The sequence below is a fragment of the Phalacrocorax aristotelis genome, chromosome 2, assembly GCF_949628215.1.
Source record: "Phalacrocorax aristotelis chromosome 2, bGulAri2.1, whole genome shotgun sequence".
Taxonomy (NCBI): domain Eukaryota; kingdom Metazoa; phylum Chordata; class Aves; order Suliformes; family Phalacrocoracidae; genus Phalacrocorax; species Phalacrocorax aristotelis.
In genome coordinates, this window is record NC_134277.1 from 103,062,363 (window position 1) to 103,076,657 (window position 14,295).

The 14,295-nt window shown below is 34.9% G+C and overlaps 1 protein-coding gene across 5 annotated transcripts in view; it reads right to left on the minus strand.

Moving 5' to 3' along the window:
* Positions 1-14,295, minus strand: part of ZNF236 (zinc finger protein 236) — a 94,474-nt gene that overhangs the window by 69,176 nt on the left and 11,003 nt on the right. For all 5 annotated transcript variants that reach the window (XM_075084567.1, XM_075084565.1, XM_075084564.1 and 2 more), the window contains exons 2-4: positions 9,867-10,009; positions 8,417-8,581; positions 3,857-4,035 (exon numbers count right to left, since the gene is read on the minus strand). In XM_075084567.1, coding sequence (XP_074940668.1) covers positions 3,857-4,035; positions 8,417-8,581; positions 9,867-9,893 — 371 coding nt within the window. In that variant the 5' untranslated portion in view covers positions 9,894-10,009. The remainder of the gene's footprint in view (positions 1-3,856; positions 4,036-8,416; positions 8,582-9,866; positions 10,010-14,295) is intronic.

A 14,295-nucleotide genomic window follows, 5' to 3' on the forward strand; every position in this document is an offset into this window, starting at 1 on the left:
AAAAAAAAGGAATTGAAATAAAATCCTCTTAATCCCAATATTAAACATTATTTTGAAGAAGCTGATTTTAACCCATCATTTTTTAACATATAGTGTAAATTTGATGACAATGTATAGTATGAGCTGCGACAGTTAAAATAAAAAACCTCTTTAATAATACTAAAAGAACAATGTAAAAGGAGTACTTTTCTAAGTGCCTATGAACACCAAGAATTTTACAGCTATTTCTCTAATAAAAATGATACTTCTTAGAGGTTCTCTAGACACATTTTCACTGTAAATTCCACTAGAAGTATACAGTGGCTTCACAGCTACTGTTTTAGTGGGAACTTTCAACTCTGTGCAATTTTATTTCTTTTGCCTGAACACATTAAGACTTTTGTTCTTAACTAGACTAGGAAGACAGAATCACAGAATGGCAAGGGTTGGAAGGGACCTCTGGAGATCATCTCATCCAACCCCCCTGCTTGAGCAGGGACACCCAGAGCAGGGGGCACAGGGACCACATCCAGGCGGGTTTTGAACGTCTGCAGGGAAGGAGACTCCACAGCCTCCCTGGGCAGCCTCTTCCACCGCTCTGTCATCCTTGCAGGAAAGAAGTTTTTTCTCGTATTGAGGTGGACCTTCCTGTGTTCCAACTCGTGCCCATTGCCCCTTGTCCTGTCGTTGGGCACTACTGAAAAGAGTCCAGGCGCATCGTCCTGCCACCTGCTCTTCAGATATCTATAACTATCATGAGATCCCCCCTCAGTCTCCTCTTCTCCAGGCTGAACAAACCCAGGTCTGTCAGCCTTTCCTCATAAGGGAGATGCTCCAGTTCCCTGATCATCTTGGTAGCTCTCCGCTGGACTTGCTCAAGTAGTTCCCTGTCCTTCTTAAACTGCGGGGCCCAAAACTGGACACAGTACTCCAGATACGTCTCACTAGGGCAGAGTAGAGGGGAAGGATGACCTCTCTTGACCTGCTGGCCACACTCCTTTTAATGCACCCCAGAATACCTCATGAACTAGAGCACAAATGCAGTTGCTGAGGTCTAACAATAACAGGTTAAGAATTGAATAACCCAAATATTCACCACTGCTCCTCAAATACAAATCATAGTCTCCACAGAGATACGATAACAGATGATATAAACTCCCGTAATTTGTTTCTCTACAAATAAAACTAATTTTTTTAAATGACTGCTGAAAAACAACAACCGATTTTCTGCTAGGAAAAAAAAAAAAAAGGAAAAAAATGAAAACCTAGGGGATATTAAAAGACCATTACAACAACTCAGCTAAAGAAGGTGAAACCAGGAGGCAGCGTAGCATATCTAGCGCATTCCACATTTCCCATAGTGCCTGAGCATTTACACCTATACAGTAATTCAGCTTGTCAGTACTGCTTAAAGCTAACTGAAGTTAAACAAATTTAAATACCTGGTGTTTTTCTCAACAACTGAGAAATAAGAATTAGCTGATGTGGAGCATATGTGCAAAATACACCACCACCCTGAAACACAGGCTGCTCTAACAATATGAAAATTAGCAGGAGAGTAACAGTCCATGAGTAACACAGGAAATCAGTAAACTCCTGCTCTAATGAAGCATCTTTGTACTCTAAGAGAACATAGATCACAGAATAAATTAATATAAATAGATACTAAGTGCATCAATGAATACAATATTCAATATATTCCTGAATATTGAATAGATTAGATATTCAGTGTATATTTAAAGGAAAGCACATTTTCCCTTCCAATTACTTCAAACAAATACTACGTTTTTAAACTCTTTTTATACTCTTGCAGAGCGAGCACAGAGTTTAGGCAATATATTTTACTTTTACATATTAATTACACCTATCAAAATTTACTGAATTATCCAGAGTAAAATCGATTTTACTTTTACATGTTAATTACACCTATCAAAATTTACTGAATTATCCAGAGTAAAATCAACTGGAGATTGAAGAATAGGAAAGAGAACAGCACATATGTTAGAACCTCCTCTTCTTTCCATGTCAGGACAGATCTAGACCAGCCTGATTGTCAGAACACACTCTCTGATGAGCAACATCATCTGTTTCAACTATAGCTGTGGCATTTTAATAAAGGAAATAATATCCAATTTGGAGACAACTGCAGGGACAATCCTTCAAGATCAGATCACCTTCTAAAATATTCCCTCATTTAGAGTTATAATGACCATTTCCTTTTAGCAAAAGCTAGGTACTAAATTTAAATTATAACTTCATAGTTTTCCATTCAGATGTTTCAAACAAAAAATAAAGACCTTTTGGGGATGGAAAAGTGCAATCACTTTATGAAAAGCATCTTATGGGAACAAGGCTCTTCATAATTTTAAATCCCACAAATTTTTTGAGCTTATTTTACAAAAAGCAGCAGGAATCAAATAGTGAGATTTTTGACTACTGATGTATGCCTTTGAACTTTATATACAGTCAAACAGGTTAGGTCAAACACTAACTTTTCAATATGAAAGGATTATGTCAAATAATAAATTACAAAAATCAGAGTTTCCATGCTTTTGCTTTCAAAATAATTTCTACGGAAACAGAAGGTGGAGTGGGGTCACTTCTGCAATTCATTAACCTGGCTTACATACACAGGTTGTATTGTTACTGCTGGTGAAAGCACAGTAAAGCACTGTATTGGACAGTAGTTTCTTGAATACAAATGCAAAGTGCTTCTACATCTGAACTGATTAATAAAGTGAATCTTGTATAAGGAAGCTCTGAATCCAGAAATAATCCATCTTTATGAAAACATAGATAAATTATCGTGGAGCACTTATATCTCATTTGTATCAGAATGTAGCATGCATAATACTCTCAAAACCGCAGCCATCTTATTAGATTCACTCATCCATTCTTTATTTAGACATCTTAACTTACGCAGGAGATGTCCACAACAAGAACATTTTTTGTTTGTAATATTATGTAACTCAATAGAAACATAACAACTTTACCTCAATTTTCAGATTGCAAATAGAAATCTACACCACCACTTTTTTAAACCTTCTGGAACACAAATACTCAGATCTCACAACTTGCATAATCTGCTAATAATTGGAAATATCCAATCTTTCTCATTTTTAAATATCTATTTTTCTCATGTTTTTAATAGAAATAGTTTAAAGATTAAAAGATAGATCACTTGTCAAAAACGTTAGCCTTTCTTAATGTACAAACTAAACCAAATGAAGTAAGTTTTGCTTTCTTCTAAGTTAAAGTAATTTTCACCTTCCTAAAAGTGAAGTTCAACTAAAGAGCTAAAAGAAAGGACAGAACAAATTTTCACCGAAAGGAAGAACAGCAATTAGGCCTTTTTTCCCCCCTTCATTTTGTGCTTTTTCAGATTTACAAAAAAACTCACAGAAGGTTATGGTGAGGACTACTTGCAAAAGATGATTAAACTGCAAGGAGCAACTTATTTCTTTGCAAAAGGTAAGTATTAGGATTTTTGCAATTACAATAACTGCTATGTAAAATTAGTATACATTTTCTTCAATGTACTGCCATTAGCCTTTAAAATCACACATGAACACACTTCAAAAAGCACTCTCTCTATCAGAAAAACTTTGCATGTCTTTACAAATAGCTACCAGATGGAACTATGTTTAGTATGGCTGCCTAAATACAAAAACAGAAAATTAAAAAAGCCTCCAAAAATAACCAGCTACTTTAGCAATGTTTTAAAAAACAAACTCCATTTCACAACAGCATACCAAAGAAAATAAATGGTCTGCATAGATCATGGTACTTTGCTGACTGGAAATGCTACTCTTGCTTCCCCAAGCTATCACCATAAAAGTAACATCTGCTTATTTTGTTACAATCTCATGATTGTCACCTTATTTTATAGTGAGTTTTCATATGCTCTTTTAGCTGTGAGGAAGTTTCAAATTCCTTTTTGCAAGACTTGCAGATGTGGATCCTACTGCCTGCCAATTCTTGTCGATGTTCTTCCATGTGTATGGACAGCTGACTCTGTAAAGTAAATTCATCTCCACACTCTGAACAGATAAGATTCTGAAAGAGATAATAGAGACTGATTTTTCAAAAGGTTCCCAAACAGCAGTACACTTGCACAAGCTTTGCTCAAGTAGACGAATATATCCTTCTATGGACATTGGCACCTGGAAGCAAACAGCAATAAAAGTATACAAGCCAAAAAAGTTTATGAGCCCCATAATATAAATCATGAACAATAACCACTGCAAGCTTATGGTAATATTTATATTTTAAGAAACTCCACTGAAACTGAATTCTGAAAAAGTTCATATGGTAGCAGAAACAAGCAGTTCAGTATCATCCTCACCACCACTCCCTATTTCCTTCGTAGGCTAGTTCAAGATGCACATAGAACCTTACCTCAGTGCCATTATGCTATGGGCTGCATATACACTTGTAAAAAATGCTGCCTTCTAACCAGAAACACCTTAACTGTAGATTCAAGGATTTTATACTTTTACTGGTTAAAATTATACAAATTGTCACTTCTTTTTAACACTAATCCCACCACAGTTACTACTGAGTTTCTTAAGCTATCTTCACAGGAAAGACAACAGGAGTAAATAGGGACACATGATGTTTTTGACAGAAATCATTCAAACCATTGATTTTACAGCAGTGTTAAATACACCACTTTCCAGTTACATTAGTAATCCATGGCATTTAGAATGGAAATCACACTCGTAATGTCTAATACAAAAGTCTAATACAAAAGTACTGCCATTTCTCTGAAATTCAGAGTAAGAATCAGTGTCAAATATTGTTTCAATGAAAACTAAAAGCTCTGCATTTATTTGACTTCCTTTTGCTTTTCAAAATCATTAATTTCTCAGTCAATCTTTATTTTACAAAATCTAAACAGAGAGTTAAGATTAAATGTCTAAAAATATTCACCATCTCTTTGGCAATAGATCTGTTACAAGCTCCTTACTGATGTGCGTAAGTAACTTCAGTTTTCATCTTAGTTAGTTTTTCAGTAATGTAATTACTGCTGCAAATGGAAATGTTTTTTATCCTCCCCCCACTTTTTCCTCCTTGAATGATAAACAAGGGGAAAAAAAAAAACAAACCACAACACAGTGGTCATTTAAGTAAAGATATTGACAAGATTGTTTTAATCAAGAAGAATAAAGATATGCAGCACTATTTTTAAAATGCTTTGACAATAAATTTGTTCCCTAACTCTGAAAAACACAAATTCTGCAATATCACCAGACATTTCCACAGAAAAACCTAAAAAATCAGAAGTCCTGTTATGAAATTAAATACTACCTCAAAAATTACTTGTTTAATCTAACTGGAGATCATTATTACTGGGCTCAAGTTATAGTGTGGGACAATAAATAAATATTACTTTATTTTCCAGGATCTACATTCAAATCTGAATACTTCTTGATGAAAAATACTGTTCTTATAGAACATATTTGGTTTATGATGATCCTTTTGTACAAGTGGGGAAAAATTACCTGAAGAGAAGCTTACAATGCATATTATATCAAGCTCATGGTCCCCAAAACTGAGAGTCTGTCAATCGCTTCTCAGCTTTTTTCAGATACACATGATCTATGACATTTTGTTGCTATTACACATATTCTATTAAGCAACTTCCACAAACAAAAGAATAGTCTAAGTAATATCTGAAACAACGGAAGTCTGTGTATTTTTATTCATTACTGTAGAATTTTCTGTAGGAAAGCAAGAACATGGTAAAAATATAAAAACCGCACAAAAAACCCAGCAATATATCAAACCCAATAGCATCTCTCTGGCATAGGCAGCACCAGATTTATTTTTTTGCCCCTCAAACAAAAAAAAAACCCACCACCACACACAGAACAAGTAATTGCACATATTAACCTCACTATGGTTAAACCCACTTTCTAACATTAAACAAAAGGGGCTGTTCGTACATTGCTAGATAATACTTAAAATTCCCAAACTCAAATGATTTTAGAAAGCTTTACTCATCTAATTCTGCCTGTATTAACTATCTTTATTTTATCAGATGTAATATCTGAAGGAATACTTTGGAACTCATGATCTTCACCTGTTTAGCATCAATGACTCCTGCTATCTGTAACAGAAGATTTTAATTTGCACTTTATCAAAGAACATTGCTACCAAATTAGAAGACAGGACAAGCCAAATACACTGAACATTCTTTAAAAAAAAAAAAAAAAAAAAAAAAAAAAGAAAATCAGGATCTTTAAATAAAGGAACTTTCACTCTACCCATCAAATATGAGTTTTACCTTTTTCAACATATTAAGGTTTTCCTAAAGCCCAAGAAAACCTCACGCTCATGGAGAAAGACAACATAATAGCTGCTTTAATGCTAAAAATTAGAATTTTTCAGTTTGTATTTAGCATTCCTGCCTCACTGGGTCAAAAAGTAGCACTGTCCATTTCCACTGAGGAAATGGACAAAACCAAAAACCCTCTGCAAGGTCAGGCGTATTTATACAAGGTATATGACTTCTTAAAAGAAAGCTACCTGAAACTGAGGAATTTCAAATGTGTTTTTTCCAGGTTACACCAGTTCATCACACACAAATCACTACAGAAAATGAGGATAAAAGTTAGTTTCTTGAAAAACAGATTTAAATATCCTAGAAAATTCCTTCTGGAACCTCTGACAGAGGCAATCAATCACAAAAATCTGCATTTCAGCACAGACAGATATGTCCTCCCAAACCTAACTGGAGAGCTCAAGAAGCTAATCACACTTGTGTCTTGTTACTGCCCTTCTGCACTCTTCTGTAGATAAAGCTGGCTGATGCAGCACAAAGCAAGACTAAAGTTACCCCAACTTCAGCTTTGTGCAGTAGTCTCCTCATTGACTACGTATGAGTAAGTGAGTACGTATCTTTGCTCTGTTTTCAGATTTTCAGCCTAGCAGCAACAGTAACAAAGTGATAACAAACAGGAGGGAGAATGTACTCTACTGATAACTTCTTACCCTGCACATTACGAAAAACTCCTGAATGACAGCTAGTGCTATCGTCAAGACCATCTGCTTCAAGTTCAAATTCCAGCTCTCCTGCAGGCCCCATGCATAACTATCGGGAAAGTCATTCTTGCAGTCTCTGTGAATTTACTGTTAGGTTCATCTGTTTTATCCCAGAATTTTAGAGCATTACAAGAATACATCCATTAGGAATTGAAAGGTGTTAATATAAGTTTAATTTTTAAGCTGCAGATTGAATTTTAAATTGAAAGGCATCACACAACCTATTCTTCTGACATCTGCACCAAGTATCAGAATCAGAGCAGCTGAAGTGAATGAAAATCACTTCATGGTAGAAATGAATACTAAAAATCACTCTTAGGAATCTTTCTTGAGACTCAGTTTCCTTACCCTGATGTTTTTAGCAATTCATAAATCGAGTTTACCCAATAAATACCCATTAAACTATGTATCATTATAGATACATTAACATGCAACAAAACTGTACTCAAGTTCTCTCATTTTAACTCGGTTGTGTACATGATAACAATGTGAACTGATAACAATATTAAAGAACTAATACATTCTCTACAGATGGCATTCCCTGCCTGATTTAGGGAAAAAGGCAAACAGGCCTATCATCCCAAACCTACTGGTAAAAACTGCTGCAAGCTGCCTGCAGTTGGTATGGAGAAACATACTATTGTTATGTTTATGATTACAAGTCTGGCAATAAAAGTGCATACTTGACTCAGCTCCAATTCTCCAATGCAAAGTGCAATTTTAAAAACGCCTTCACAGGAGGAAGAGGTAATTACATGATTGAAAACTTGGTATTCTGGGCAGTACAATCAACCCTGGCAGCTGCAGTAATGCAGTAATGACTATAAAGCGTGTGAAATACTACTATGCGTTACGTGTTGCTAATAATTTAACCAATGCCTTATAAAAATGGAAAACGAAATTGTGAAAGAAACAAGAAGTCCTCTCAAGCAAAATAACTACTCAAAAAAAGGCGTGGGAGTTCTAGATAAGGAACAGCTTCATGGAGCAAGAAATGGATGGTGATAGTGCCTCTCCATGACATCTGCCATCAAAAATAATCTGCCAGACTATTATGTGTGGGCTTATCAGTGCACATCAAATCACAGAAATTGCTTCAAAATGAAGGTATTTGTAAATAACAAATCAGTTCATGTTCCTGTATCATATGATATCTATCAAACATGCACAGATTCTCTTTGTTAGTAAAGACAGGATGGGAACTCTTGCTTATATCCAGTATACTAATTTCTGCTACTATTATTAAAACAGACTCCCCATTAAGCTTTATATTTCTTCTGAATGAAACCCTTTATTCAATCCTCCAATCTAAAGCATATAGGTAAGGTATCAAGTACAACCATTATGACATGTCTTTCCAAAATTTAAATTATGAGGCTTAATAAATTACCTCTTCTTTCTCATGTAGCATTATATGAGCTTTCAGACTGGCTACTCTGGAGAATTTCTTGTTGCACACAGGACACGTAGGATCTTCACCATTGTGAGTACATTTATGAAGTGTCAAGTTGAATTCAACATTAAATGACATCGGACACTGGTCACACCGGTGAGGCTGTTCATTAAAACCACAAAAATAAAGACAAAATTCAATCTTCCCGTAAGTTACATATACCCTAGGTGACACACATAACCATACAAATCAAAAGGTTGAAAAGAAAAAACAAGCAATTCAAGTACCTACATATGATAATGATCCTTGATAATACCAGTCTTAATTATTTTCTCTCCTTTGCATCTCACTACTGAAAATGCAAATACAGCATTTCAAAAGCGTATGGGTAAAGGTGGCAGGGGAACTAAAGAAAGCAGAGACTCAAAACTGGGACTGTCTGAGTAGAGTGAAGTCAGCAGGACAGAAGAATGAGCAAGGAGAAATAAATTTTCCTACTTCAACTGAGATCGTGAACTCTCCTTAAGCAAAAAAAATAATCGAAGCAGCAAAGCAAAGAGCTTAGTTTATGCTAAGATTGACTGCTCTTCAGTTGGCACCTGCACAATCAGCTTTCATTCAAGAGCACCTTCACTTTTAGATATAAAGGCTCTTGCACAAGTGTGCAATAGCATAGTTTAAAAATATCAACTTCCATTTTTTATATACCAGCTTTACAACATTGAAACTTGTGTACGCAGCTCTTTGCATTCATGAATTATCATCTCAAAGTCCTACATTTTGTAAAAATTAATCTGTATCTAACAGCTACTACAAACAGTAATAAAATTATTTTTCCATCCCATGTAAAGCAGTTTTATCTTCGTGAAATAGAAAGCAAGGAACAGAAACAAAGTGCTTCAGATACAGATTAAACCTGTGCCAAAATTTTCATTTAAAAAGCCAGTCCAGTCTTAATCATATATCTGTATTTTTCTTCTTCTTTCCTAAATTTGACTTGTACCCAGACAAAATTATGACACTAACCTACTGACTAATACACACATCCCAGGTTAGGTTGCTTGACATTACTGAAAACAGCTAAAAGAGACTAGTGGGGTCCAGTTAATCAATATAAGCATTATTTTCTTTTTATTGCAAACTGATTCTACACATTAGCAAAGTATATTAAAAGACACCCATACATTTTCTCATCTACCTGAAGATTTTATAAATAGAGACTGCTAAAATTAAAGATTACTGAACTAGGAACAATAATCTAACTAAATGGCATCAAGGTAAGGTCCTGTCTCAAAGGAAACATGAGGAAACATGAAAGAGAAACTGTGATGTGATTAAAAAAAAAATTATGTCTTGTCTTAGCTTTACTTGTCAGTATATGAAAATATCAATATACACTGGTATTTGCTAAGTTTATATCTATACCTATATATATCTATATTCATACCTTGTCATTTTGCTCATGATCCCTCATATGGCGCTGGAACTGGGTCTCTTTTGGAAAAGACAGCAAACAGATGTCACACTTATGGAAGTTAGGTACTTGGTAGGGAAAATTACTGTTCTCTATATTTGGTGTCAGAACATCATCTACAAAGCAAGCATTGAAACATTTGTATGAAGTCACATTTCATTTACTTATAATTTATTTAAAAAAAAAAAAAATTCTTTGAAGCAGAAACTATTCAAACTCCTGTGAGATTTTGACTTATACAAGATTCTAACTTGATGGGATCTTGAAGATCTCAGACATAAACATTACTGTTTCCATTGACGTAGGATCAAAAGAATATATCCATCCCTCTAACTGCTAGTAGTTAAGAAGATAATCACCTTTTCCTAGTATTTTGAAATAAATTCTTTCTGTGCTTCGTAAACACCCATCAAGTTTGCAACAAAATAAAATGCTGCCACGCTAGGTGTAAGTAAGTAAACAAGATAATGCCAAGGGTTACTTTTAGTAATATTACATCACATGGTTTCTTTTTGTTTTGTTAAAAACACAACTTTCTAATATGACACAGTCAGTAGTTGTGATTACGTGGGTTTTCTGCCCTCCCCTGCTCCTTTCTCTTTTTTTTTTTCCTTTAAGAAAAATTTAGGCATCTTTTCTTTCTCCTACTTCTGGCAATGTAAAACCTTTATTAGTTGGTTTTACAACTGTAAAACCAACACCAATGTTTCAAATAGCTGAGAGAGGTGTAATAAAGTGCAAGTCAAACTGTGTACAAATGAATTAAATGGAGAGAATACTTTTTTTAACAGACCCAGTCTAAGCCCACAGTTTTCTTGCTTTGAACTCCTATAGTCACACAACTTCTGATATACAAGTTGCAAGCTTTTATATCCTCTTGCTCAAACGGCTGAAGTCAGTCTATAAATATTCAAGTTATAATGAAAATATTAATCCAAGTAAGTTAACCACATTTTACACTTGAGAAGATACTGTACTACTAAGTTATCATTATTTAAGAAAGACTTTTAAAAAAGCAATTGGCAGGAGGGGTTAAAATACCTAAGATCATTCAGAGCAGTATTAATAAACTGAAAATAAAAATCGATTGACTCATGCTGCTGATTAAGGACACTAAAGAGAAAAAATACATAGAATTCCATTTCAAACGCTGCCACAACTCAACAAAGTGCATCAACAACAGAATGCAACAGGGTGCAAAAAAAGGGAACATAGATTTTATTATCTAGACATGCAAGGCCTGATGTTTCCCTTTAAGAAAGTCAGTACTTCTCACCATATAAGAATTAGGCATAGGAAGTAACAACACAACTAGAAATTTACAGCATCCTGTTTACATTTCCTCAGAGGAAACCAAAGATTACGATTCATACAATATTTTTGCTCAATACTGCACCTACCTCTACGTTCTGTCTCATTCAACGCACCATTAAAAAAAAATTCAGTACCTTACATCCTTACCTTCTTTCCTGCTAAAATTCTCATAACAAACTTAAAAAGCTTGTAGTTGAGGAAACACTAGGAAACATTTCAGCACAAGATATTTTGGGCAAGAAATCACAACTAAAAACAATGTCTTGGGGACTTATACTTCCCATTTCTGGGAAGTTGCCAAATTAACTTTTGGATAACTAAACTTTGCAAAGCATCTTTCTGTTTAAGAAAAATACTTTGCCTAACTATCACATATCTTTAACACGTGTAAACTTACACCTACTGCATCCTTTAAAGGACTCTCTGCTGTAAATTCACATGCTATCAACAACATCCCTGAAACGGTCACGATTCTCCAAAAGCTGAAAAGCTTTTATTACAAGACACTGTCCTTTAAGCATCCTTGTGATAAACATACCTGAGTAGAATAAAGGGCACAAAATCAGTTTCTGTAAATATTGGCATGACAGGAAAAACAGGGGTGAAAGAAAAATCTAATCCAATACTTGGGCTATACAAAAATGTAATGGAAGAAGCTTTCCTTTCCGCTAGAAAAAGTAGTTTTCCAGCCCCATGAAGGCCTGACCTCTCACTTTAAATTGACAACTGAAAAATGATCCACTCCATGACTTTAGAAAGGCCTTTAAACCTTTCTCCATGAACCAAAGAGATTATTATCTTTAAACATTCAGATCAAAGACACCAGACAACATACAAAAGCAATGCCTAAGCAACTGAAGTAGTGAAAGCATAACTTTGAAATATTCAAAGGTGCTAACTTCTCTACAATTTGAAACACTGAGAAAGCAGCATGTTCGATAGCATCTGAACAAAATTATCAAATTACTTTTTAGGTCAATAACTTTAATAAAAATTATTTATAGAAATATGTGTATCATATTTATATCAACCGCAATACTGATTAATCTAGAGGCTATGAGTTTTCTTCTGGAATTCAAAAAGGAGTTTAAATTAACTATATGTTAATGAAAAATTAAATATCCTTATCATGTTTCAACAGAATTTGATGACTACAAGTGTATGAATTCATACCACCTGATGCAGAGATATGCAGGAAGATATTTCAGCTTTTCTTTAAAAAGAAGGAAAATATCACCACTAAAATAAAGAGAAAAGTGTGAAAAAAAAACTAGCCTAAACTTGGGGAAATTAGGAGCTGAGGACATCGCACCCTGTGCTGAATCATCAGGAGTTTCTCAAGACTAGTTCATGGCTGATTATAAACCTTGAGCTGCCTGCAAGCCTTTCTGCCTTCCTAAAGGCCCTCAGACCCCAAGGACAAAGAAACAGAAGACATACATTCAGAAAATTCATTGCTTACGTCTGTAACATCTGAAGCATTACTCTTCCAAAGAAAATCCTTGTAATTCTTTCCAAAGCCAAATCTTACGCTTTTTTGGTCCTATCTTTCTTGCTAAAGAGCAAAAGACAGAGGTTTGGGAGTCAGGACTAGACTGTAGAATCAGCAACTGGGCTGTAAGGTCCAGCCTGACTTGGCAGAGTACTCTTACTGCATAAATCCTTAAGGATAAGGAACAACAAATCAATTTAGCTTAGATTGCAGAAATCTTCAAATGCTCAACTATTGCAAGATCGGGCTGAAAACTGCTCTAAGTACTTACAGCCTCTATGAATAGAAAAACAATCTAGTTTGGATTTAAAAGAAGTTTGACAGTTCAATTGTTTCACTTTCACTCAAAGGGCAGAACTGAGATCTTATGCAGATTGAAATTAAAACGCAAATTCATTTGTTCATTAACACTATGTCCAGAGTAGCTTAAGGGAAAGATGAAACTATAATAACCTTTTTCCACCTGTATTCTCACTAAAATACTTTGGTCCTCTATTACCAGCCAAATACCCAGTATTTCTGAGAGTTGCACAGCTCCCTTTTATTAAAGATGCAGGAAGTGACTTTTTATTTTATTCTTCCAGTAACAAGGAGAGTATTCAGAATAATAACCCTACTGAAATCAAGCAACTGGATAACAGCAAGGACAAAACTCTTAGGCTGTGTTTAGAACTAGGAAGACATAAAAACATGAAAGACACAATTAAAAAGTAACAAGCAAGCTATATTTTGACTTTTCAGGCAGGTGTCACAGACTTAGCCCAGTTGTGCAATCACCTTTCCTTGTATCAGAGAAAAAATGCTTTTAGGCGCATAGGCTTGGATCATGAAACAAGCCAAACACTGCAAAATACAAAGTCTATCTGAAAGGCTAGTATTTTTGATTACCCAAAACACACAGGTGATGTCAATTCAAGAAGCTGGCAGTAGGGTATGGATGATACACTTCTAAATGCACTGAGAAAATTGTTAATTAAAAAAAAAAAAAGCTCCTCTAAACCTTCCCTGTGTACCAAAGGGAAACATAATAAAAATCCTGATGTATGTGACATAGCCTTTGATGGTCACAATTCATCATTTAGCAGATTAGTAAGCATATCATAAATAGCTAATACGGTGCCTATGGTCTCAGAAAAATATAAATATTAGGTACACAGATTAAGCAATCTACTGTCAGAAATACTCTATCCAGATGAAAACAACAGCCTGCTGTCTGTTAATGAACTAACAGAATGCCATTCAAGTCAACCACACAGAATTATAAGTTTGAGTTTTTAGAGAAGATGTTAACTGATTAAGCATATCACATCAACAAAATCACATGAAAAACTGGCATCCTCTTACTAGAGGGAAAATATTACTGACGTCCATAAACACACACACAGAGAAAGCACAAAATTAATATCAGAATAACAAATCCCCTGAAAGGTAAATGCAGGTCTTTCAGGTCTGCACACTATAACAAATGATGAACCTCACTGAACAGCTGCCAAGTTTAAAACACTGCCACTTATTAATATTAACAGCATGGAAACAGCGCAAAAGCTACTGGTTTTTGGTGGGGTTTTTTTTTTGCAATTTGCATGTTTGTCTAAA